Here is a 25,804-nt window from a genome sequence, read left to right as displayed (position 1 = left end):
CTTCCCCCTCCCTCCCCCCTCCCTCTCCCCTCCCTCCCCTCCCTTTCCCCTTTCTCCCTATTCTTAGGTTGTAACTGGGTTATAGCTTTCATGTGAAGGTCCTACATTAGTTTCATAATAGGATGAGTACATCGGGTACTTTTTCTTCCATTCTTGAGACACTTTACTAAGAAGAATATGTTCCAGCTCCATCCATGTAAACATGAAAGAGGTATAAAAACAAAGCAGGAGGAATCACGCTACCAGACCTCAGACTATACTACGAATCGATAGTGATCAAAACAGCATGGTACTGGCACAAAAACAGAGAAGTAGATGTCTGGAACAGAATAGAGAACCAAGAGATGAATCCAGCTACTTACCGTTATTTAATCTTTGACAAGCCAATTAAGAAAGTTTTTCTTTGGGCTTTTGGAAACACTGGTTTTATGCCTTACACAGATTTAAGAACATCACAGCAGCTATTACTTCAGAGACTGTATTGTTACCTTCTTTGGCTTGAGTTAAATACAAAACAAGATATCTAATATATACTGTGTTCACTTACTGTCTCGTCTGACTTTTCTTCTTTTTCTAGTTGCTCTGTGCTTTATTATGAATAATATTTTATCTGCCTTAATCTTCTATTACTAGTTATTTTTTCTTTCAGTTGTATCTAATCTGATGGCAAATACAAAGGTTGAGTTCATAATTTTTATTATTGGCTTTTTTCCTAATTATTAGCACTTCCAAACGATTTTTTTCTGGGTGTGCCATAAACCACTTTTATGGCACCTTTACTTATTATTTCCTGTAATTTTATAATATAAAATTATATTCATTTTAGCCATCAGAAGTTCTTTGTTCATTCATATCCCCATTCCTTCTCAGGTTTTGTAGAAATTATCTAAATATTTTGCAATTCACCAAAATTGGGTTTTTTTTTTTTGTTTGTTTGTTTGTTTATTTGAGGCTGTGTCCTACTCTGCCACTCAGGCTTTTGCTTCCCAAATTACTGATTTTTTTTTTTATATTCAGCTATTCCCTCCTGTAACATAGGAGGCATAGATGAGTGTCTGATAATTTCAATATCTAAAATTTTATGATTTTCTTACACTTGAGTGTTGTTTTCCTTAGTTCAATTTGAGTTTTCTTGAGGGGAGCCTTGAGAAATTTTATTTTATAATGTACTTTTAAAATTATTTTTGAAATATACAGGTTCCTCAAGAAAGAAATTTCATCTGGTTTTGCAAGGCCCTGGAGACTACCAGATGTCTGGCACGGAGTCTGTGCACACTTTGTGGTCATTTTGATGTAGTGCCCCACATGACTCAGTCTAGAGAAAGTTACTATGCTGGGGTCTCCGGCCTAAATTACTGTGAGAACACAATACTAAGTCCATCACCTTCGATTCAGGTAGCCTACCAGAATCAGTTGATGTTGACTTATGTTTGTAAACCATAAATTAATAAGTAAATAATTCAAAATTCCCAGAAGTTTTGCAGTTGGGCAGGTAGAAGAAATGAATAAGTGATCTGATTCAATGTAGCAACAGGACTAGACCTTAAATAAATGCACACTGAATTAATTAGTGGTTAAAAAAACTTTGAATTAATTTTTAAATTTCATGCATACATGCACCACACTCAATCTTTGCTAATCAATTCTGACTTTCAGAATCTTTATTTTTCTTTCTTTCTCTCTTTTTTATTTCAGTTTATGAGGGGTACATGCATTTTCTTTATACATATCATTTTTTGCACAAATTAAATCAAAGTTATAATCATGCCCCACACCCAGACAGTGTGAACTATACCCAGTAGGTGTGAACTTACCCACTCTCTCCACCTCTCTCTCCCAGCTTGATTTTCATTGAGATTTACTTCCATATGTGTACTTGAGTGTTAATTGGTTAGTTCCAACCCGGTATTGAGTACATGTATTTGTTTCTCCATTTCTATGAAATTTCACTTATAGGAATGATCTCTAGATTCATTCACATATGAATTCATTCACAAAAAGTACTAGATCACCATTTTTCACATATGAATTCATTCGCAAAAAGTACTAGATAACCATTTTTCTTTATGGCTGAGTAGTACTCATGCATACACCACATTTTATTAAACCATTCACGTATTGGTGGGTACTTAGGTTGTTTCCATATCTTGGCAATTGTGACTTGCACTCTTAAAAACATTTAAGTGAAGAGGTCCTTGTTATAAACAAGAGGGTGTCCTTTTTTCCCTTTGGGTATACATCCAGAAGTGGGACTGCTAGGTGAAAAGGTGGGTCTACTTAAGTTCTTTAAGGTATCTCCATATGACTTTCCACAGATGTTTTACTAGTTTGCAGTCCCACCATCAGTGTATAAAAGCTCCTTTGTCTCTGCATCTATGCCCGAATTCACTGTTTTGGGACAGTGAACATGGAGTTAGGTGATATCTCATTGTGATTTTGATTTGCATTTCCCTAATGATTAGCATTTTTCATGAGTTTTTTGGTCATTAGCATATCTTCATGTGAAAAGTTTCTGTACCCGTCTTTGCCCACTTTATAATGTGGCTGTTTGGTTGCTTCTTGCTGATTTGCTTTGAGTTTTTTGTATATTTTTGTTATCAGTTCCTTGCCAGATGTATGGCATGTGCATATTTTTTCTCATTCTATGAGTTGCCTGTTTGCTCTTTTGGTTATGTCCTTGGCTGGTGCAGGGCTTTTTAAAAAGCAAAAGCTGAGACATAGATCAGAACAGAGAACAGAGAATGAAATCATCTGCATTATTCATCTTATTTTTGAAAAAGCAGGTAAAAACATACACTGGAGAAAAGAATCCCTATTCAGTAAACAGTGTTGGGAAGACAGAATAGCCATATGCAAAAGACTACAATAGGGTCCACACCTCTCACCACTCACAAAAATTAATTAACTCACAAAGGATAAAAGCCCTAAACTTAAGGCAGGAACCTATAAGAATCCTAGAAGAAAATGTTGGAAAATTCTTTTTTTTTTTTTTTTTTTTTGAGACAGAACCTCAAGCTGTCACCCTGGGTAGAGTGCGGTGGCATCACAGCTCATAGCAGCCTCCGAATCCTGGGTTTACGCGATTCTCTTGCCTCAGCCTCCCAAGTACTTGGGACTATAGGCAATGCCCAACGCCCGGCTATTTTTTGGTTGTAGTTGTCATTGTTGTTTGGCGGGCCTGGACTGGATTTGAACCCGCCATCTCTGGTGTATGTGGCTGGCACCCTACCTGCTTGAGCTACAGGCGACGAGCCTGTATTGGCCTAGGCAAAGAATTCATGAAGACCCCCCCAAAAGCAATGACGGTAGCAACAAAAATAAATACATAACTTTCAGACTCTTTACCTGCTTTGAGAAATGTTCTTGCTGCAGAAACAGCATTAGCACACTGCCATGAGCCTGTAGGTTTATTCTGTTCTACTCATTTTGCCATTTTTCCTTATCTTCCCAGGTTACTTACTCATTTTAAATATGCTTTTTGTCAACTTTTTCAATTTTAATTATCTTAAGAAAGATAGTTGATCAGAATCAATCAGAATAACTTTTCCAACAGTACTAAGAGCAGAAAATTTTCAATTGAATCAGATTTCACTGTTAGTTTTTTTCATTATATCAAATATTGTGTGTAACCCATATCCTTTTTAATGTCAATGATTTTATATATAAGTGAAAATAACTTTGAGATAATTTTTCCTTTGATCACTGATTCAGACAGTGTTTTTTAAAAGTATTTTAGAGAAAAGTAATCAGGCTGCAATTATTAAGAGAAAATGTAACATTACAGAATTCCATTATCTCGTACACAGTCCATATTCATACTTTATCTACTTTCCCAGTAATTCCTTTATAGCTATCATTTCTTAGTCCAGGACCCAATTTTGACTTACAGATTATATTTTATTATTATGACTCTTTAGTCTCTTTTAATTTTGTATAGACTCTTTCTTTAGCTTTTTTAAAAATGAATTTCACCAGTGTATAATGCACACTTTTGTGGCTCAAAATGCATTTACAATGTGTTGCAATCATCACCACTGTCTAATCTTAGAATATTTATATCGCCCACAAAATAAACTTTGCATCTAATAACCAGTCATTTCCTATTTCTCCTTTCCTTCAGTCCCCAGCAACCATGAATTAGCTTCCCATCAATGGATTTGCCCATTCGGGACATGTCATGTAAATGGACTCATATAATATGTGGCCTCTTGAGTCAGAATTCTCGCCCTTAGCATAACACCTTCATTATTCATGCTGCAGCATGTATAGTACTTTATTACCTTTTATTGTGTGGTGGTAAGATTTTATATTCCCACTGGAAATGTGCAGGAGTTCCAATTTGCTCACATCCGCACCAACACATGTTATTTTCTGGCTCTTGTTTGTTTGTTTCAATATTTCCTTAGTGGATATGAAATTACATCCCACAGTAGTTTTGATTTGAATCCCCCCCCCTTTTTTTTTTTTTTACTTTTTTGGACATCTTTTCATGTGCGTATTGACCATTTGCATGTCTTCTTTGAAGAAATGACTACTTAAATCTTTTGTCCCATATTTGTATTGCATTGTTAGCTTTTTGGTTGCCAATTTGTAACAGTTCTTTATATATTACACTTAGATACTAGTCTTCTATCAGAGATAACTAGCAAATCATTTCCCTACTCTGTGAGATGCGTTTATATTTTCACAATAGTGTCTTTTGATATACAAAAAAATTTAATTTTGATAAATTTTAATTTATTTTGTTTTGGGATCTGTTTTATTTTTAAATCTGAGGTCAGAAATGCAATGCTATGTTTTCTTCTAAAAGTTTTACTGTTTTAGCTCTTTATTTATATCTTTAATTTAAAATTCAACTTCGTATTTAGTGTAAGTTAGGTGTTCAGATCTATTTTCTTGCATATGGCTATCTAATTGTCCCAGACTTTCTTGAAAAATGTACCTCTTGGCACCCTTGTGAAGAAACAACCGATTACAGACACACACGCTTATTTCTGCGTTCTCAGCTCTAGTCCATCCTTCTGCCTCTGTTGAACTGCTGTCACTACTGTGGCTTCGTTGCATGTTTGGAAACCAACAGATATGAATCCTTCAACTTCCTTCTTTTTCAGGAACTTTTTCACTATTTGGAGCCTTTTGTAATTTCATATCAGCCTGAGGAACAGATATATCATTTCTACCAAAAAATGCAGTTAGGATTTTGATAAGAAGCACATTGTACCTGTAGGTCTATATGGGAATATTGACATCTTACCAATAATTCTTACCATTTTACAATTCAATTCTTTCAATCCATGTACAAAAATACAAGATGTATTTTTATTTATTTAGGTTTTTCAAAATCCTTTCAACAATGTTTTATATTGTTCAGTATGAAAATCTTTCACCACTTTTGTTAAATATATTCCTATATATTTTATTTTTGGATACTACTATAATGATTATCTTAGTTTCTCAATGTAGCATAGTAAAGAAAAGCTTTCTTGTATATCTCATTATAAATTATTTTATTCATTTATATAAATGAATGCATAGAGTTTTATTTAATTCTTTATACTACTTTATAATTGGTAATTGTTTAATGCTCAAATTGCCCCATATTTGGCAAACAGTAGCATTTTAAATTGGTTTCTCTGTCCTTTTGGCATGTATCAGCATTCCTTGAGGACTTTAACTTCTGAAATAAGATGTCCCATGTTCAAACCTTGTAATTTCCTGGCACAGTCCCAGAATAGCATTTAATCAAGTAACGTAGGTATATTTTAATGGAAAATAGTATTTGGAAACTAAGATCTATAAAATAAATATAGCATTGTCAAATTGTATAATTTATGATTTCCCTTATTGTAATTTTTTTCCTTTGAAAATTCAAATGGTATAATGTATCACTAATGTAATTTCTTTTATTTTCTTTTTAAGTTCCTCCAGTCATCCGAGTCTATCCAGAGAGTCAGGCGAGAGAGCCTGGGGTAACTGCAAGCCTCAGGTGCCACGCAGAGGGCATACCAGACCCTCAGCTTGGCTGGCTGAAGAATGGAATCGATATTACACCAAAGCTGTCCAAACAACTTACGCTGCAAGGTGCCTCTTACTTGCATGTTTGTTTTCTTGTAAATGACCAGGTAGAAAATTTATACTAAAATTTATAACACACCTTATGATATTTGGGAAATAAAGAGAAAAGGAGTCTTGGTGGCAACTAAATGTCATCAATATGAAAATATGTGGTCATATCTAAGAGATTGCATTTGAAAGATTCCTTTAACGTTTTTAATGTTTTAAAAATATTCTTGTCATAATGCTTAATGTGTCATTATTTTGGTGATAAGTGAAATATTAAATTTGTGGGTGGCACCTGTGGCTCAGTCCGTAAGGCGCTGGCCCCATATACCGAGGGTGGCAGGTTCAAACCCGGCCCCGGCTGAACTGCAACCAAAAAATAGCCGGGTGTTGTGGCGGGTGCCTGTAGTCCCAGCTGCTCGGGAGGCTGAGGCAAGAGAATCGCTTAAGCCCAGGAGTTAGAGGTTGCTGTGAGCTGTATGATGCCATGGCACTCTATCAAGGGCCACAAAGTGAAACTCTGTCTCTACAAAAAAAAAAAAAAAAAGAAATATTAAATTTGTATCTTTTAAATATTTGTCCTATGAATTGCAGCTGATACACTGAACAGAATAATTGGCTTTCTTCAAAGAAATACATTTCTGGTTAATTTTGAATGTTTAAAGAATTCATTAAAATGAATTATAGAGAGTTTCAATAATACAGAAAATTTTAGTGCATATTTTCAGCGTATTTTTAAATAAAATGAATGCTATAAAAAAGTTACTAAATATTTCTCTTACATTATATTAAAGTTAGTGTTCTAACATGTGAAATATTCCACATATTCTAACATTCTAATGTGTAGAGATGATTAATGAGTTGTTATATTATAACAATCATAAGTGGAAAACAAAAACAATTTTTGTACAGTCAAATAACTTGAACAGTGAAAAAGCAGTTACATACATGTAATATGTTGGTTATACCAGCAGTAAAATAATACACAAGTTTTTTTTTCCATTCTTAGGGGTTACATAAAAGTCATTTTACTGGGGTATCTCTTATATAGGCATTATATTTCTCATCCCATACCTATAAATTTCTTTATCTATAATTCTATAAAGTAATATATTTAATTTTTTATTACTTAGCAGAGCATAGAATTTTATTATTACTCCATTTAGTAATAATATGCGAACATTATTTAATCATTATAGTGAATATGTTTAATCATTATACTTCTTTTTTTATTGTTGGGGATTCATTGAGGGTACAATAAGCCAGGTTACACTGATTGCAATTGTTAGGTAAAGTACCTCTTGCAATCATGTCTTACCCCCATAAAGTTGACACAGACTAAGGCCCTACCCCCCTCCCTCCGTAAATAAAGCTTTTTAAAGCCTTTTCTTATTTTTGCAAGTCAACAGTGACAAGTCTGTAAAAGTATTCTTCAACTGTAGAAACTTGACTCCTAGAAATCAGTAAATTACTATGAGTAGGACTGACAAATTTATATAATTATATCTACTAATTACATTTTGGTGTATATAATCTGAGATAAGAATATTTATCTGTTCGAAAGAAATTGAATGAAGAAATCTAAGTAGCTACTTATTTTACTACTCTTGCCAATTTAATTGGAGCAAACGATATTATACGAGCATATCATATTTTTTGCTTCCAGAAGTATTGTACAGGAAAACAAATTTGAGAAACAGTTACACTTCAAACTCTACATTGAAAGAGTGGGGGCACTTGAAAATCAGTTATTGTCAATTTTAAAGACAGGAGGAAATAGGCAAAGTTTTGAGGGAATGTGACAAAAAAATAAATGGAGAGTAGAGTGAACAGCCTAAGAGTTCAAAATTCCATGTGGCCTAATACATGTGTAATGCCAAACACTGCAGTTACCTGGTCACCCACTCACTCTTCAGATGCTTTTTTTTTTTTGAGACAGTGTCTTACTATGTTGCCCTCGGTAGAGTGCTGTGGCGTCACAGCTCACAGGAACCTCAAACTCTTGGGCTTAAGCAATTCTCTTGACTCAGCCTCCCAGGTAGCTGGGACTACAGGTGCCCACCACAACACCTGGCTAACCTCAGATGCTTCTTTGGCATTTGTGTGTGAGGTCCACATATTGGCCCTAATTGAGTAACTGGCCAAGGATGGGATAATACATAAGTAAGAGGAAGTAAAATCCTGAAAAAACACAAATATTTTATTAGCAGGCAAATAAATATAAGAAGGATAAAAGTCAATAAAAAGACAGGAGAACTTACCAAGGTGATACTACTGCAGAAAAGAAAAGAAAGTTACATATGGGGAAAGAGTTCATAATGGCCGGTGGACAGAAAGATTGAGAAAGGTCATTAACGTGTGTTTATAAATTAGGCAATCAGCTTGTCCTTGTGAAATTTAAAAACAACATAAGTAGCGACCAGTCTTTGGTAAGTTTGGAAATAATGAAAGGAAGGCAAGACTTATAAAAGTGCTTTCCAGAGTTTGAAAGGAAAAAAATAAAGAAGGTGGTAACTACCAGAGGGTAGGCTAGGACTAATGGAGATATTTCTTTCTTCTTCAACAATATATCTGTCTGAGTAAGTACTGAGAGAAAAAAAGAAGGAGCTCATGTAGAATGAGTCATAGAATTCAACAAGAAATAGGGAGAGGTTTGCCTTGTTAAGAAATAAGAGAAAATTCCCCTTGAGAAATAAATACAAGGTGAAGCTGGGAGCAAGAGCTTTGGAGTTACATTGTGATCACTTGTATTTACTTCATGGTTTAAAGAGCAAGAGCACTTGCTTAGAGTGAGGACGTTCTGATGAGAAGCATGAAATGAAGAATAAAAGATTCGAAGAAAAAGTGGAGGCTATGAAACACATCAGTCTGTAAAGGTCAAGTGAAATGAATAGCAAATTGTAGTGAATATGCTATGAATTGAAAGCTGTGAATTCAAAAATTATACACTTGTACAACAGCCTCACTCTTTACTCAGAGAACGAGGTGCAGAGGTGACACCAGGTGCAGGGATGAGTCAGCGTGCTCTCGTGGATCTCAGCAAGGCGGATATGTCAGTGATGCTGGAATTCCCTCTTCAAGGGTTCTTGGTCTTCGTGATTCAAAGAATGAATCCATAGATCACAGATCCGTAGTAAGACAGGATTTATTTACAGAAAAGGAAAAAAATAAAAAATACAAAAACGCTAAAGGTCCTGGCAGAGAGAACCCAGGTGGGGGAAAGACCTCTAGCTGTCTCTGTCTGTCTCTCCCCGGGCTCTCTGCTCCGGGTTACATACAGTTGCAGGAGGTTATTTAGCTGGAACTCAGTTGTTACATTTAGCGGGCATGGGTCCTCTAAAGTGACATTCAGTGTTACATTTACTAGCAGGGGCCTGGAACTCGGTTGTTAAATTTAGCAGCATGGTCTGGAGCTAATGAATCACTATAATCCCTTTGATTCAGGCCTAGGAAACTTACATGAAATTGACCAGGCCATGAAATTGACCAGCCCTAGAATAGATAGGGTTCCCTGTTCAGCCAGAAATGCAAGGGAGAGGGAGACCTAAGATGCTGCTGTCTCCCCAGCAGTTGTCTGGCCCCTCTGGTTACTGGAGCCTCCTAAGCCCCATTCCCCTCCCCCTTCAGCCCACTGGCTCCGCTGCTGGCTGCCTCTGTACCAACGCCGCCAGGTTAAGACAGCAGCTCCTGGAGCCCTCTGTCCTATATCATCAGGATGATGAAAGGTCTAGCCATAAAGTGGAGAACATAGAGGAACGTTAGAATAAGGAGAAAAGGAGGAAAAGTTGTGGGAAAATGAGGGTTAGGAGAATATGTGCGTATATCCAAAGAGAGAATGTAAAGGAGGAATAAATTTGATTTGATATTTCATAAAAATCTAGAGCATTTAGGTTGTTTATGAGTATGAGTTTTGGAACAAAAAAGTATGAAATGGTAGGGAGAAATATTTCATGTAAAACAAGAGGTTGAATTAGTTTTAAATACATTGTTCACTCCTTGTCTTTTAAAGCAGGATCTATAAACTCAGGCCCACAGACCACACTTAGACAGCTGCCTGTTTCTGCAAATGAAGAATTTTAGTTTTGCTTTTGCTTTTATTTTTAGAATAAAGCCACACTCATTCTTTTTAAATATTATGTATGGCTGTTTTAATGCTGCTATGGTAAAGGTGAGTATTTGTCACAGAGACTTTATGACAAAGTCTAAAATATTTAATATTTGGCCTTTTGCAGCTAAATAAAACCCTCAGTCCCCTTGTTTTGGATGAGGAGCAACAAGGGTATACAAGGGTGTACAACAAGGGTGTTTGTTAATTGAAGAGGAGGGTCAAGTGACTCAAATAGTTACTACTCTCTAAACAGCCACTGCCACTTTATATCTCCTTTGCATCCTCTGAGAGCTCCTGGCTCCTAGGGGTGGCATTCAAGCTCCCCCAAACCCCGGTTTTCTACCCTCTGTCTCCAAATTCAGCCATACCAATTATTTCACAAATAGTCCTGTTTCCTTCCACTTCACATGGTGTTGTATAGTTGGATAGTTGGAAATGCTCACACGTGCATGCATATAGGAAGAAAAGAAAGAAAAGGAAAGAAAACTAAACAAATGACCACAACATACACTGAGCTTCAGCGTCAGACAGAACCAGAATCCAGCCTTCACCCTTACAGCTGAGTGACTTGCATAGGTTTATTTTATGAATCTCAGATTCCTAATCTGATAATTAAGTATTATGAGGGGCAATGTATAATATATCTAAGAAATACCTAGCATATTGCCAATATATAGTAAATGATTAATTATACTCTGCTTTCCACAGTGGGAAATGCAATTCATTATTCAGGGTTTAGCTTAAAATATTATCTCACAAATGTTTAAAAGTAAGATAATAAGGAGATATTCACTCCTTTAACCATTTGGACATACACTGAGTATTATCAATTTCCATGTTATAGTATAATTTATTTTAGGTATAGTTCTGACAAAAGATTAAAACTCTTTTAGAAAAATCATACGTTATTATTTTTCTGTCCTCCTTACAAAATAATTCCAGATATGTAATTAAAACTTAATAATAATCTTGAAAAATGGCAATAATATATTTGTATGACGTTCAACTAATGTCTGTATGAAAATGTCTTTCATGTGTATTTTCCTACAAATGAATCATATTGCTATAATTGACATTTTTGTAAAAGCTTAGGAAAAGAGTTATGAATTTTATAAGTAAATATATAAATAAAATTATAGTTATCAGTATGAAATACTTCATTTGCAGTGCAGGAAATAGGAACTGATATGAAATATAAGTGGGTGTGCATTTGCTATAGAGTATTGGGCTCTCAATAATAGAATGACAGTAAGTTTAGGAAATGCTTGGATGCTTCCGAAATAATTTGGCATGCCTCCAAAACATGGAAGTAGGAAGGAAAACAGTTTAATTAGGACAAGCTAAGAGAACTGTTTGACTGTGTAATCAGAAAGCACTGTACCAAAACTAAAATTGTAGTTTACAAGTTGCATTTGCCTTCTGTTTTCAGCAAATGGCAGTGAGGTTCACATAAGCAATGTGCGCTATGAAGATACAGGAGCGTACACTTGTATCGCAAGGAATGAAGCAGGAGTGGATGAAGACATCTCTTCTCTTTTTGTGGAAGATTCTGCTAGAAAGACCCGTATGTATTGAACATATACACACACAGGAACACACACACGTACACACCACACTTTACAGCTGTTTGGAGTATACATTTTTATAGCTCTTTTCAAAAAACAAAGGTACCATAAATCTGTGAAATGTGCAACTAAATCAGCTTTCATATATGGGACTCTTGAATTCCTAAAAGTAGACTGAAATATTTAAAAAAAAAATTGTGAAATTGTTATTACAGCCCTAGAATGATTTTTTTGTTTTTCTCATTTGTAAGTGCATGTGCTATGTTTCAGGTTCTATTTTCCTGTTATTCGTGCAGGAATTTAAATCCCTTGCAAAATTCCTCTCTTCAGTGTTGGGGAATTCAAGGCCTCCAGATATATCTGAGGTGTATCAGACAGGTTGAATAAATTATCTTTCTTTTTTTGCCAGTTACATTGTGCTCACTGGTACGATGGCTGTGGGGCAGCCCTTCTGGGCCATATGCCCAGTGGTTATTGTCCCCGCAGGGCACCCGCTGCTCCTAGGACCAGTGCTGCTTGCTGGCTATTCCTGGATTAATACTAGAAATCTTTTCTCATCTCAGTCCAGATCAGATCATCTCCTGAAAGCAGAAGAAAAATGCCCTTTTAATTTTTTACAAAGTAATTTTTTTAATTACTGGACAAAGTGATATGAATAGAGTGGGATGCTAAAGATGTATTATTTTTCAGGACAGCTTAATTGTTTGAAACTCAAAATAATGTTATAGCATTGATCAAAGGAACTCTGTAGGCAAACAGGTGTTTTCTTCCCCAGGCCTACGCCTACCACGATACGGTTGTTTGGGGTCCTGTGGTACTTGGAATGTCTATCCCCTTTGTTCTCTGTTCTTCATTCTGATTGGTTATGCTCCTATTAATATAAGTTTTGTAAAGATGTGATATTTTGGGATCCTCTTATTCAGCAGGTTCATTTTTCTGAACCTAGTTTTTGAAAAAGTTAAAGCATCAACCCAAGAGCCATCCCCATTTCCTATTACACCAATGAGGACAGATAGATTTGAGACCTTACCTGAGTCCCAGCCACCAACACGTCTTTATCTCTATTCTGTCTGGCTCAGATAACCATCAGGAAAAGCAAATACGTAAAAATAAAAGCCTCAAAGTAGAAAAAGAAAAAAATTATCTAGATTTAATGACATGTATGAGGTTAACCTTCATTTCCTCATTTTATTCCCTTTAGGTATTTCTGCCAAATAACAATTTGCAATTCATTTTCTGTTGAAAATTAATTTTAGGTAACAAGTAATTGGAAACTTAAGTTTTTTTCTCCTTGCATGATGATATTTTTAAAACACTTTGATAACAACTCTGCATTCTTATTTTCTTTTAATATGTCATGTATTTTTAAATATATTTCCCTGGTTATTCAATACCTAATGTAAACTGTACTATTTTTATATTTATGGAACTTTCAAAATCATCTTAAGAGAAAGACACAATAGAAGTGAACTATTTGGAGATTTTTCCCTAAATCTATAGGTAGTATATTTGTAGGTTAACTTGTATATTTAACTTATGCACCCTGTTCAAAGATCACAAATAAAAACTAATAGACTTCAGTGGTAACTTAAAAGTTTCAGTTAACACTACTCTACATTTATATTCTACTCTTTTATAGGTGTGAAAATACAAGGTTTGGGGATTTTTTTTGGAATAATAAACTTTACATGTGATTAAATAAATGCCCTTAATTTTTGAGAACTTTATGTTCTACGTATTTATTCCACTGGTAATTAAGAACATATCATATATACATGTTGTTGATGTGAAAGTGCTCAGTTTTAGAAAATAATGCACATAATTAAAATCAAGACAATAAAAGACAGGAAACTAACAGTAAAATATTAGTAATTTCTGAAGAGTATATGATTAAAATCTAATAATGCCTATTTGGTACAAAATAGTTATCTTTGGGACAATTCCTAGTACTAAGTAAGTTGTCAAAATTCACCAAACAATATAAAACCCCGATAAGGTGGAGATCATATCAGTAAAAACGAATACCTTCTGTAACCCACATCATAAGAAGTGCCCTGCATTCCTTTCTAGTAATTCCCTGGACAGAGGCCACTATTAATCATACCTGGCACGTTTGTATTTTGACAGATAGATGTTTTCTAAGAAGCCAAAGGAATCAGTCACAAACCAATCCCTTATGCCTTTGCTCTCCTATTTGCCCAGATTTTAAAATACATTGATTTGTTCCAATTCACTAACAGAGAGTTGTTTTTTTTTTTTTAATAGTGATAGGATATAATATATAATTAAAAAGCAGACTGGTAAGAGTATACATTTTGCAAAACAATGTTAGTTATAATCATGTAACAGCTTCATGATTTAGGGCTATTACATGACCTCTCTGAGCTTTAATTTCTTTATTTGTAATATGAAATAAATACACACGAAGGTATTTCCATTGTGATGTTATATAAATAGCACTTGTCATGCTGCTAGGCATAATGTAACTTTTCCTCCGATTAGAATTTGTTTTCTGAAAATAATTTCTTATTCCTTGCTAGAAACTTTGACAAACATCTCTTTAAAAAAAAAAAAATCTCGAAACTCTATAATTGCTAGCTGTCAGAGAGTTTACAGTTTGAATGATGCATGTAGCTATAGATAATACAGGTGTAGGTACAAATACGGCTGGATATGAGGGTGGACAGGCATCATTACTGTGCATTCAAATATGAAATATTTCTTGTATTTAAAAAATAATTCACTCAGATGGTTGGTATATACATGTTTTCTTTAGTGTAATTATTAAGATAGATTGAATAAATGTCAAAATCTTTTTCCAGAGTCCACTTTTGTCACAGAGTAAAGCCTACCCTTTAGTTCCCCTTTACATTGAGTCAATTTATATTCCTATTATATCTGAAAATTCTTCTGCAATGCACTTTTCTTCTGCTTTATTTATGAAAGATACAAAAAGTATTGAATCTCATGTAGACAGCAATAACAATGAGAGATGATTTACAACTTTGGGGATACATAACATAGCCTGACTTTGTTTAGCTAGAGCTTCTGAGTAATCATCCAGCTATTGTCTACATAATATAGAACTCATAGTTGTATCAGTCAATTTTTTTTTACACTACATTTCTCAGCAATATGATACTTTGGAGAGAAGGATTCATGCGAAGCATCACGCGGCTGAGTTTGTTTCACTTCTATCCTAATCTCTGAGTTGGAAAACTTCGATTTACAGGGCCCTACTTTATCAACAAACCTCACTGTAAGTTTTCTCATGTGACAAATTGAACTACAAGAAAGTGCTTCAAAATAATATACTCCACAGTTACATTAAGAGTAGGATTTGATAACTAAGATTTAATGGAGTAATAAACAGGGAGGATTTAAATGCAAAGACCAGTCGAAATGGGCCAGCGGGACTTGTGGGAGATGAGGTGAGGTATGTGAGGAGTTTAGGTGGAGGTAATACGTTATTTATTGGAAAGCGTCCTGTACACAGCATAAGTACTTGACTCATTTGCATTCCCAGTGGAAGTAAATTCCTAGATCATCATAATTCATATTTAAGATGAGGTAAATGAAAAGTGGAATGAATGGAAGCTGCTGTAGACAGTTTGTTGTTGTTATTTTGTTGTGTTGTTTTTGAGATAAAGTCTCAACTGTTGGCCAGGCTAGAGGGCTGTAGTGTCAGTCCAGCTCACAGCAACCTCTGACTCCTCAGTTCAGGTGATCCTCTTGCCTCCGCCTCCCAAGTAACCGGTACTCTATGGCGTCCACCACGGTGCCTGGCTGATTTTTCTATTTTTAGTAGAGACAGAGTTTTGCACTTCCTCAGGCTGGTCTCCAACTTGAGTTCAAGTGATTCACCTGCCTCGGCCTCCCATAGTGCTGGGGTTACAGGGGAGAGCCACTGAGCCTGCCTGCTGTAGAAACCTTTCAAGCTACTGGATGCATTAAGCACTGAGCACAGATTAAACCACACCATGCTAAGATTTTAGTGAGGAATGGGATTCATCTAGGTGTTTGTACATCTTGGAATATAATTTCTAAATATATTGTAAGAGCATATGATAGTCAAAGTATGTTCTGAGAAATATGCTACCATAGTATATGATGGGTTATGGGGTCTGGTTTCCCCCAGCCCAGCTGACCTTGTTCCATTACCGGGTGAAACTCGGAAGTTTAACAGAGGTGAGGTGTAGATCCGATGGAAAGTGAAAGTGACACTGAAACTTCAGTGACACTAGACACTGAAAACCAGCAGGGCCTCCAACAGGAATAGAAAACCCAAGTGCATTAGCACAGGCTTTAGTCTGCCAAAGAGAAAGTGTATTTAAGTAACAACAAAGCTTAGTGCACTCCAGAGGGATGGAAGTGGGTCTCTGTTCTGAGTGAGGAGAGAGACTTTCCTATTCAGATCAGGCTTTTCTCCCACCCCTCTTGTAGCCCCACTTTTTGTCCCTTCTCACCATGTACATGTTTTCTTTTTTTTCCATTTTTCTTACCACTGTACTAATGAGAATACATCTGTTCTTTTTATCATTGTCACAAGCAGTGTGACAGTTGGAAATACTAGGTTATTGTGACAATCCTTACTTTAGAATTTACTCCATTCCATTAATAGTAGTTGACTGTATTGTTCACAAAAATTAATATTTCGACTTTTTATATTTTTATCAACTAAAAATTAATGTTCAGATTCCTGAAAGATTTGTGAATGGGTTAAACACTAAAACAAGATTATTTGAATATATAAATTAGGTAACTATATAATGCTTGTATTAGTCAATTATTATTATAAAAAGACAAAAGTTTTATTCACTGTACTGAAATTTAGAAATATGGTTAAATGAAGCAATTTGTTTTCAAATGTTTTAAAATATTTATGAAAGTTTATGAAGTATTTGCCTATTTTAGAAGTAGAAAAAAGGTCTTAAAATAGATTAAGCATGATCTTTTTACATATAAAAGAAGTATGATTATGACATTGTAAACTCTGGAAATAGAACAGATTCGGATTCTGTTCTATCGGCAGATTAATTAACCTCTCTAGTCTTCATTTGCTTCTTATTTTTACAGAATGGAGAAAATACGCACTTCAAAAAGGTAGTTGTATAGATTTAATGAGATTATTTAGGCAGGCTCTTATTAATGTCTACTGAGGCTAGAAAAATAATATAAATAGGTGAATGGTGTAGTCTTTAAAGAGTATAGTCATAAATTATTTCTACTCTAAACTAAGTGAGATAGGTATAGCAGTTATCAGATTAATATATATAAATATGTGTGTATATATATATATATATTTTACACTCAACAAATGGGAAATAGAATAATTAGGAGTAGAAATAATCCAAGGTAAAAATAAGGTTCAGCCATCACAGCTGTGGTGGAATTTTAACCCTGACAGTCATTAGCTAAGAAACAGAATCAAACAGAACCAAAAAACCCCAAATATTTTAGAAAAAATAAAGTAAATCAGTAAATTAACAATGTTAATGTTTATTTAGCACTTATTGAATATTATTTAATAGAGGAGCTATATTAGTTAAATTTTAAAGCAGAATGAACAATTAATATTTATTTTTGAAAAGCCCAAAAGCTGTTTAATATTTGATACAGACATTTACATAGTAATAAGCTTATTATGAAATAAAATGCACTTTGTATAATCAGAGTCATGTCAAGGTTAACAATGATTGATAAAGATTTATTACTTTATGAACATTTATTATTTACCATAAATGCCAATATTCATTCTTCTCAATTTGGCCAGTGACTTTGTCACATCCTAAGATGTCACTGGTTCTGTAAATTGTTTCCTCCATTGGCCCAAAATACACTCAAATTATCTGCCTCGTAATTTCCATATCTGAAGACTACATTTATAAAATAATACTCTTTTCAACATCATTAAGTAGATCTGCTTCTTACATGTTAGAAACATTTTTGCACAACTGTAGAACCTTGTTATCTGACAAGATGCTATGTGACCCAAATGTCGCTGAATTGACAGGCTACAGAAATACTAAACAACAGGGCGTCTCTATGCCTCCACAACAAAAATAGACTTAAAGCCTTCCTATTTTGATTTGATGTCTACATTTTCTCTGCAGGGTGTCATATACCTTCAGGAGACTGTAGAACAGTCTCAATTATACAATATAGGGGTGAGGGGAAAAGTCCCTTTTACCTTGAACTCAATGATAAATCAACTCAAATTAAGGAAGATCAGTAAGAGGAAGGTCCATTTACCACTTGAACAAGGAAATTCTCAGAGTGATTACTCAATATCCCAATGATTCTCTTTGAAAATTAAATTAACCTGAGAGGCAGGTACGGTATTTAAATGATTTAGGCCAGGTCTGGCTATATTCTTGATCTTCTTTCCTGTATATTGAGATAACAAGGATAGGTGGGGGAGTCAATTGCACCTTTGATCTTTTGATTTGTCAGTCAGGTTTCTGCAGATAGAGAATAGCACCCTCTGATGTGTTTGGGTCTTGAATGGCCTTTAATTCAAAATATTCTTTACATCAAGGAGTCATACGTTGGGGTAAAATTTACTGAGCTCTTTCAACAATTTAGCTGGTTTATTTTGTAAGTGATTATGAAATGTTATTTCTATTAATTTAGACATGCAGATGAACAGTGTGTATAAAATCTACGAAACCTTAAAAAATCTGCATACTAATATTGTGTTGGCAATATTCGGGAGAATATGTTAGGACTCTGAGATTCCATAATTCCACAGGCTTTCAACTTACAGAATTCTTTGTCAAATAATGTCGTCCTTAGGTTTAAAAACAAAACAGCAGAAATACCATCACTCTATGATTTTCTAGAATCTTCCATATAGGAATTCAGTCAGGTGATGGTATAAATGTGTGAAGAGTTAAGAAAACCATGTGCCTTTGACATGTCCAGGCTCTGGGTGAGGAGTTTTCTCAGACTTTTGTGAATTCTAATTTAGGCGTCACATATTTATCAACTGTGACACAAACTTATCAACTGTGTGCAAACAGCCCAGATTGTGTATCTGAGTGTCCTTTGTCCTCTGCTTGCCCAGATGTCTGAATTCCATAAAGGCTGATTGTGGGTAGATATGCCGGAAAGCGTCTGACAGTTTTATTATCATTCTGCTTCCTTATTCGGCTCCCCCCGCGAGCTATCTATTCTATGCATTTTCATATTTATATTACTTATAAAATGTTGCTAATTTTTTTTTTTTTTTTTTTTGTGGTTTTTGGCCGGGGCTGGGTTTGAACCTGCCACCTCCGGCATATTAGGCCGGCGCCTTATTCCTTTCAGCCACAGGTGCCACCCAAAGATAAAATTTCTTAAACTGCACCTTTCTACTTCATGCAGTATCATTACATGCCAATTTGACTCTCTTCCTGCTAGATAGATCTACATGTCCAAACACGGTTACACTCAACTCTGGTATAAAGAATAATAAACCGACACCGTGAGTCTGGGAAGATAGGACTCCAGGCATCTCTGGCTGGTGGGAACTGACTATCATCACTCCTATGAGGATACAGGGAGTCAGCGAGAGACTTCTGGACCCCAAGAGGAGGACTAAAACAGTGGAAAACCAGCAAGTGGTCACGTGTGTTCAATCCGTCTAAACCCGCCCACAACTGAAAGTTCAGTAGCAGCGAGACTGCAAACCAGAAAGGCCTTACCTGTGAACTGTTTGGATGTCCTTGGACTTGGCACTGAGTTGAACTGCCTTGGGGAAGGCCTGAGCGGGAGTGCGGAGAACTTTGGCCGTTGTCTAGGGCCCCAGTCTGAGCCGCTGAGCCAGACAGAGCTAATAGTGTTTGGCGGTGGGTCACACGGAACCATTGTCAGTGATCTGCCCTGGCAAGCTCCGCCCTCAGGGTCGCAGAGCTAGAAACTGGGTGGGAGCTGGTAACCCAGCAACCAAGTAGCCTAAGGGTGGGGTCTGAGCTGCCTTGCAGCCCTAACCCTCAGGGGCAGAGTGAGACCGGTTTTGGCACATGGGTAAGTGGATAGCCACTTCAGCAGTGATTCCAGCGAGAAAGCTGGGAAAGCTTCTGCTCAGCAAGTGAACAAGTTCAAAGTGCCTTTTAGGTGGGCTGAAGAGAGATTTAGGGTGTCTACCTGCTGAGGTTTGAGAAATCAGCAGCCTCCAGTCGTATCAGAACTGTGACTAACATCTCATACCCCAGAAGACCACGTGTGGCCCAGACAATATTCAATAACATATACAAACTGCTTTGTTTTGGGTTGTGTATTTTTTTCTTTTTTTTTGTTTGTTTATTTTGACGTTGTTGACGTTCTTTTGTTTTTTAATTTCAATCTTTTCCATACAGATCCCTTTTTCTTTCTCAATTTTTCTAGTTTAATTATAATTTCCCATTGCTGCCTTTTTTAATAACTACAACTTCATTTTTGCTAGTGTTTCTACTGCTACCATTTGGTTTTTCACCCAATTTTATCCCCATAAAGTTTTCTGTTTGCTTGTTTTGGTTTGATTTATAGCATTTTTGTCTTTCCTCTCTACTTGGTGGAGGTGGGGTACTGTGTCTGATCAGGTTAGCAAAGAGCTGCTGACCTCAAGGGAACCAAGCAACTGGGCACCCCCAGAAGGTGGGGTTTTTTAAGGTTGTGTCAAAGTACCCTACTGTACACCTGTATTGCCCTGTCCCCCTCTTTCTGTGCCTCTCTTCTTTTTGTCAATATTCCTTATCCCCACCCCCTCTCCTTCCTCTATCTTTCTTTTTTTTCCTATCACTTGGTCCTCCTTTCTTTCATCCCTTTTTTGCTCTTCAACCTTCTCACCCTTCTGGTCCTGTAACCCTTAGTCCACAGGCACAAGAACCTAAAGAGCAAGAGGAAGTGAAAGGAAAATTAGGGCAAGGAAACAGATAAAAGAAATCACTCATGAGGAAGAATCAGCAGAAAACTCCAGGCAACATGAAGAACCAGTCCAGAACAACCCCGCCAAGGGACCATGAGGTAGCTACTGCAGAGGATTCCACTTATACAGAAATGTTAGGAATGACAGAAAGGGAATTTAGAATACACATGTTGAAAACAATGAAAGAAATGATGGAAACAATGAAGGAAACTGCTAATAAAGTGGAAAATAACCAAAAGGAAATCCAAAAACAGAATCAAATCAGAGATGAACGATATGAAGAATATAAAAAGGATATAGCAGAGCTGAAGAAAATGAAACAATCAATCAGGGAACTTAAAGATGCAATGGAAAGTATCAGCAACAGGTTAGACCATGCAGAAGAAAGAATTTCAGAGGTAGAAGACAAAGTTCTTGAGATAACTCAGATAGTAAAAGAGGCAGAAAAGAAGAGAGAGAAAGCAGAACATTCACTGTCAGAATTATGGGACTTTATGAAGCGTTCCAACATACGAGTTATAGGAATTCCAGAAGGGGATGAAGAATGCCCCAGAGGAATGGAAGCAATACTAGAGAATATTATAAAAGAAAATTTCCCAAACATCACCAAAGATTCTGACACACTGCTTTCAGAGGGCTATCGGATCCCAGGTCGCCTCAACTCTAACTGAGCTTCTCCAAGACACATTGTGATGAACCTGTCCAAAGTCAAGACAAAAGAAAAGATTCTGCAAGCTGCCAGGAGTAAGCGCCAGTTGACCTATAGGGACAAATCCATCAGAGTGACCGCAGACTTCTCTAATGAAACTTTCCAAGCAAGAAGACAATGGTCATCTACCTTTAATCTACTTAAACAGAACAATTTCCAGCCCAGAATTCTGTACCCTGCTAAGCTAAGCTTCAAAATTGACGGAGAAATCAAATCATTTACGGATATACAAACATTGAGGAAATTTGCCACAACAAGACCAGCTCTACAGGAAATACTTCAACCTGTTCTGCACACTGACCACCACAATGGTTCAGCAGCAAAGTAAGAACTCAGAAATGAAAGGACAGAACCTAACCTCCACACTGATGCAAAAGATAAAACTAAGCAATGGACTCTCACCAAATAAGACGAATAGAATACTACCACACTTATCAATTATCTCCATAAATGTTAATGGCTTGAATTCCCCACTGAAGAGACATAGATTGGCTGACTGGTTTAAAAAACACAAGCCATCCATTTGCTGTCTGCAAGAAACACACCTGGCTTCAAAAGACAAATTAAAGCTCCGAGTCAAGGGTTGGAAGACAATTTTTCAGGCAAATGGAATTCAGAAGAAAAGAGGAGTTGCAATCTTATTTTCAGATACATGTGGATTTAAAGCAACTAAAGTAAAAAAAGACAAAGATGGTCACTTTATATTGGTCAAGGGAAAACTATAACAAGAAGACATTTCAATTCTAAATATTTATGCACCCAATTTAAATGCTCCCAGATTCTTGAAGCAGACCTTACTCAGTCTGAGCAATATGATATCTGATAATACCATCATAACAGGGGACTTTAACACTCCTCTTACAGAGCTGGACAGATCCTCTAAACAGAAATTAAACAAAGATATAAGAGATTTAAATGAGACCCTAGAACAACTATGCTTGATAGACGCATATAGAACACTCCACCCCAAAGATAAAGAATATACATTCTTCTCATCACCCCATGGAACATTCTCCAAAATTGATCATATCCTGGGACACAAAACAAATATCAACAGAATCAAAAGAATTGAAATTTTACCTTGTATCTTTTCAGACCATAAGGCACTAAAGGTGGAACTCAACTCTAACAAAAATGCTCGACCCCACCCAAAGGCATGGAAATTAAACAATCTTCTGTTGAATAACAGATGGGTGTAGGAAGAAATAAAACAGGAAATCATTAACTTCCTTGAGCATAACAACAATGAAGACACAAGCTACCAAAACCCGTGGGATACTGCAAAAGCAGTTTTGAGAGGAAAATTCATTGCTTTAGATGCCTACATTCGAAAAACAGAAAGAGAGCACATCAATAATCTCACAAGAGATCTTATGGAATTGGAAAAAGAAGAACAATCTAAGCCTAAACTCAGTAGAAGAAAAGAAATATCCAAAATCAAATCAGACATCAATGAAATTGAAAACAAAAGAATCATTCAGAAAATTAATGAAACAAGGAGTTGGTTTTTTGAAAAACTAAATAAAATAGATAAACCATTGGCCAGACTAATGAGGAATAGAAAAGTAAAATCTCTAGTAACCTCAATCAGAAATGATAAAGGGGAAATAACAACTGATCCCACAGAGATACAAGAGATCATCTCTGAATACTACCAGAAACTCTATGCCCAGAAATTTGACAATGTGAAGGAAATGGATCAATATTTGGAATCACACCCTCTCCCTAGACTTAGCCAGGAAGAAATAGAGCTCCTGAACAGACCAATTTCAAGCACTGAGATCAAAGAAACAATAAAAAAGCTTCCAACTAAAAAGTGCCCTGGTCCAGATGGCTTCACTCCAGAATTCTATCAAACCTTAAAGGAAGAGCTTATTCCTGTACTGCAGAAATTATTCCAAAAAATTGAGGAAGAAGGAATCTTCCCCAACACATTCTATGAAGCAAACATCACCCTGATACCAAAACCAGGAAAAGACCCAAACAAAAAGGAGAATTTCAGACCAATCTCACTCATGAATATAGATGGAAAAATTCTCAACAAAATCCTAGCCAATAGATTACAGCTTATCATCAAAAAAGTCATTCATCATGATCAAGTAGGCTTCATCCCAGGGATGCAAGGCTGGTTTAACATACGCAAGTCCATAAACGTTATCCACCATATTAACAGAGGCAAAAATAAAGATCACATGATCCTCTCAATAGATGCAGAAAAAGCATTTGATAAAATCCAGCATCCTTTTCTAATTAGAACACTGAAGAGTATAGGCATAGGTGGCACATTTCTAAAACTGATTGAAGCTATCTATGACAAACCCACAGCCAATATTTTACTGAATGGAGTAAAACTGAAAGCTTTTCCTCTTAGAACTGGAAGCAGACAAGGTTGTTCTCTGTCACCTTTACTATTCAACATAGTGCTGTAAGTTCTAGCCAATATAATTAGGCAAGACAAGGAAATAAAGGGAATCCAAATGGGAGCACAGGAGGTTAAACTCTCCCTCTTTGCTGACGACATGATCTTATACTTAGAGAACCCCAAAGACTCAACCACAACACTCCTAGAAGTCATCAAAAAATACAGTAATGTTTCAGGATATAAAATCAATGTCCACAAGTCAGTAGCCTTTGTGTACACCAATAACAGTCAAGATGAGAAGCTAATTAAGGACACAACTCCCTTCACCATAGTTTCAAAGAAAATGAAATACCTAGGAATATACCTAACGAAGGAGGTGAAGGACATCTATAAAGAAAACTATGAACTCCTCAGAAAGGAAATAGCAGAGGATATTAACAAATGAAAGAACATACCATGCTCATGGATGGGAAGAATCAACATTGTTAAAATGTCTATACTTCCCAAAGCAATCTACCTATTCAATGCCATTCCTATCAAAGTACCTACATCGTACTTTCAAGATTTGGAAAAAATGATTCTGCATTTTGTATGGAACCGGAAAAAACCCCGTATAGCTAAGGCAGTTCTTAGTAACAAAAATAAAGCTGGGGGCATCAGCATACCAGATTTTAGTCTGTACTACAAAGCCATAGTGGTCAAGACAGCATGGTACTGGCTGACCCAAACAAAAACAGAGACATAGACACTTGGAATTGAATTGAACACCAAGAAATGAAACTAACATCTTACAACCACCTAATCTTCGATAAACCAAACAAGAACTTACCTTGGGGGAAAGACTCCCTATTCAATAAATGGTGTTGGGAGAATTGGATGTCTACATGTAAAAGACTGAAACTGGACCCACACCTTTCCCCACTCACAAAAATTGATTCAAGATGGATAAAGGACTTAAATTTAAGGCATGAAACAATAAAAATCCTCAAAGAAAGCATAGGAAAAACACTGGAAGATATTGGCCTGCGGGAAGACTTCATGAAGAAGACTGCCATGGCAATTGCAATAACAACAAAAATAAACAAATGGGACTTCATTAAACTGAAAAGCTTCTGTACAGCTAAGGAGACAATAACCAAAGCAAAAAGACAACCCACACAATGGGAAAGGATATTTGCATATTTTCAATCAGACAAAAGCTTGATAACCAGGATCTATAGAGAACTCAAATTAATCCACATGAAAAAAGCCAGCAATCCCTTATATCAATGGGCAAGAGACATGAATAGAACTTTCTCTAAAGACGACAGACGAATGGCTAACAAACACATGAAAAAATGTTCATCATCTCTATATATTAGAGAAATGCAAATCAAAACATCCCTGAGATATCATCTAACCCCAGTGAGAATGGCCCACATGACAAAATCTCAAAACTGCAGATGCTGGCGTGGATGCGGAGAGAAGGGAACCCTTTTACACTGCTGGTGGGACTGCAAACTAGTACAACCTTTCTGGAAGGAAGTATGGAGAAACCTCAAAGCACTCAACCTAGACCTCCCATTCGATCCTGCAATCCCATTACTGGGCATCTACCCAGAAGGAAAAAAATCCTTTTATCATAAGGACACTTGTACTAGACTGTTTATTGCAGCTCAATTGACAGTCGCCAAAATGTGGAAACAGCCTAAATGCCCACCAACCCAGGAATGGATTAACAAGCTGTGGTATATGTATACCATGGAATACTATTCAGCCATTAAAAAAAGTGGAGACTTTACATCCTTCGTATTAACCTGGATGGACGTGGAAGACATTATTCTTAGTAAAGCATCACAAGAATGGAGAAGCATGAATCCTATGTACTCAATCTTGATATGAGGACAATTAATGACAATCAAGGTTATGGGGGGGGAAGCAGAAAGAGGGATGGAGGGAGGGGGGTGGGGCCTTAGTGTGTGTCACACTTTATATGGGGCAAGACATGATTGCAAGAGGGACTTTACCTAACAATTGCAATCAGTGTAACTGGCTTATTGTACCCTCAATGATTCCCCAACAATAAAAAAAAAAAAAAAAAATAAATAAATAAATAAATAAAAAAGAATAATAA

General features: G+C 36.1%; 1 protein-coding gene across 4 annotated transcripts in view; it reads left to right on the top strand.

Annotated features, from left to right (window-relative positions):
- FSTL5 (follistatin like 5) overlaps positions 1-25,804 on the top strand; it is a 778,095-nt gene that overhangs the window by 609,694 nt on the left and 142,597 nt on the right. For all 4 annotated transcript variants that reach the window (XM_053583841.1, XM_053583826.1, XM_053583835.1 and 1 more), the window contains exons 9-10: positions 5,920-6,081; positions 11,598-11,732. In XM_053583841.1, the coding sequence (XP_053439816.1) occupies positions 5,920-6,081; positions 11,598-11,732 (297 nt within the window). The remainder of the gene's footprint in view (positions 1-5,919; positions 6,082-11,597; positions 11,733-25,804) is intronic.

Source organism: Nycticebus coucang, chromosome 1 (genome assembly GCF_027406575.1).
Source record: "Nycticebus coucang isolate mNycCou1 chromosome 1, mNycCou1.pri, whole genome shotgun sequence".
NCBI lineage: Eukaryota > Metazoa > Chordata > Mammalia > Primates > Lorisidae > Nycticebus > Nycticebus coucang.
Note: the sequence above shows the minus strand (reverse complement) of the source record. Positions and strands in the feature narration are given on the sequence as shown.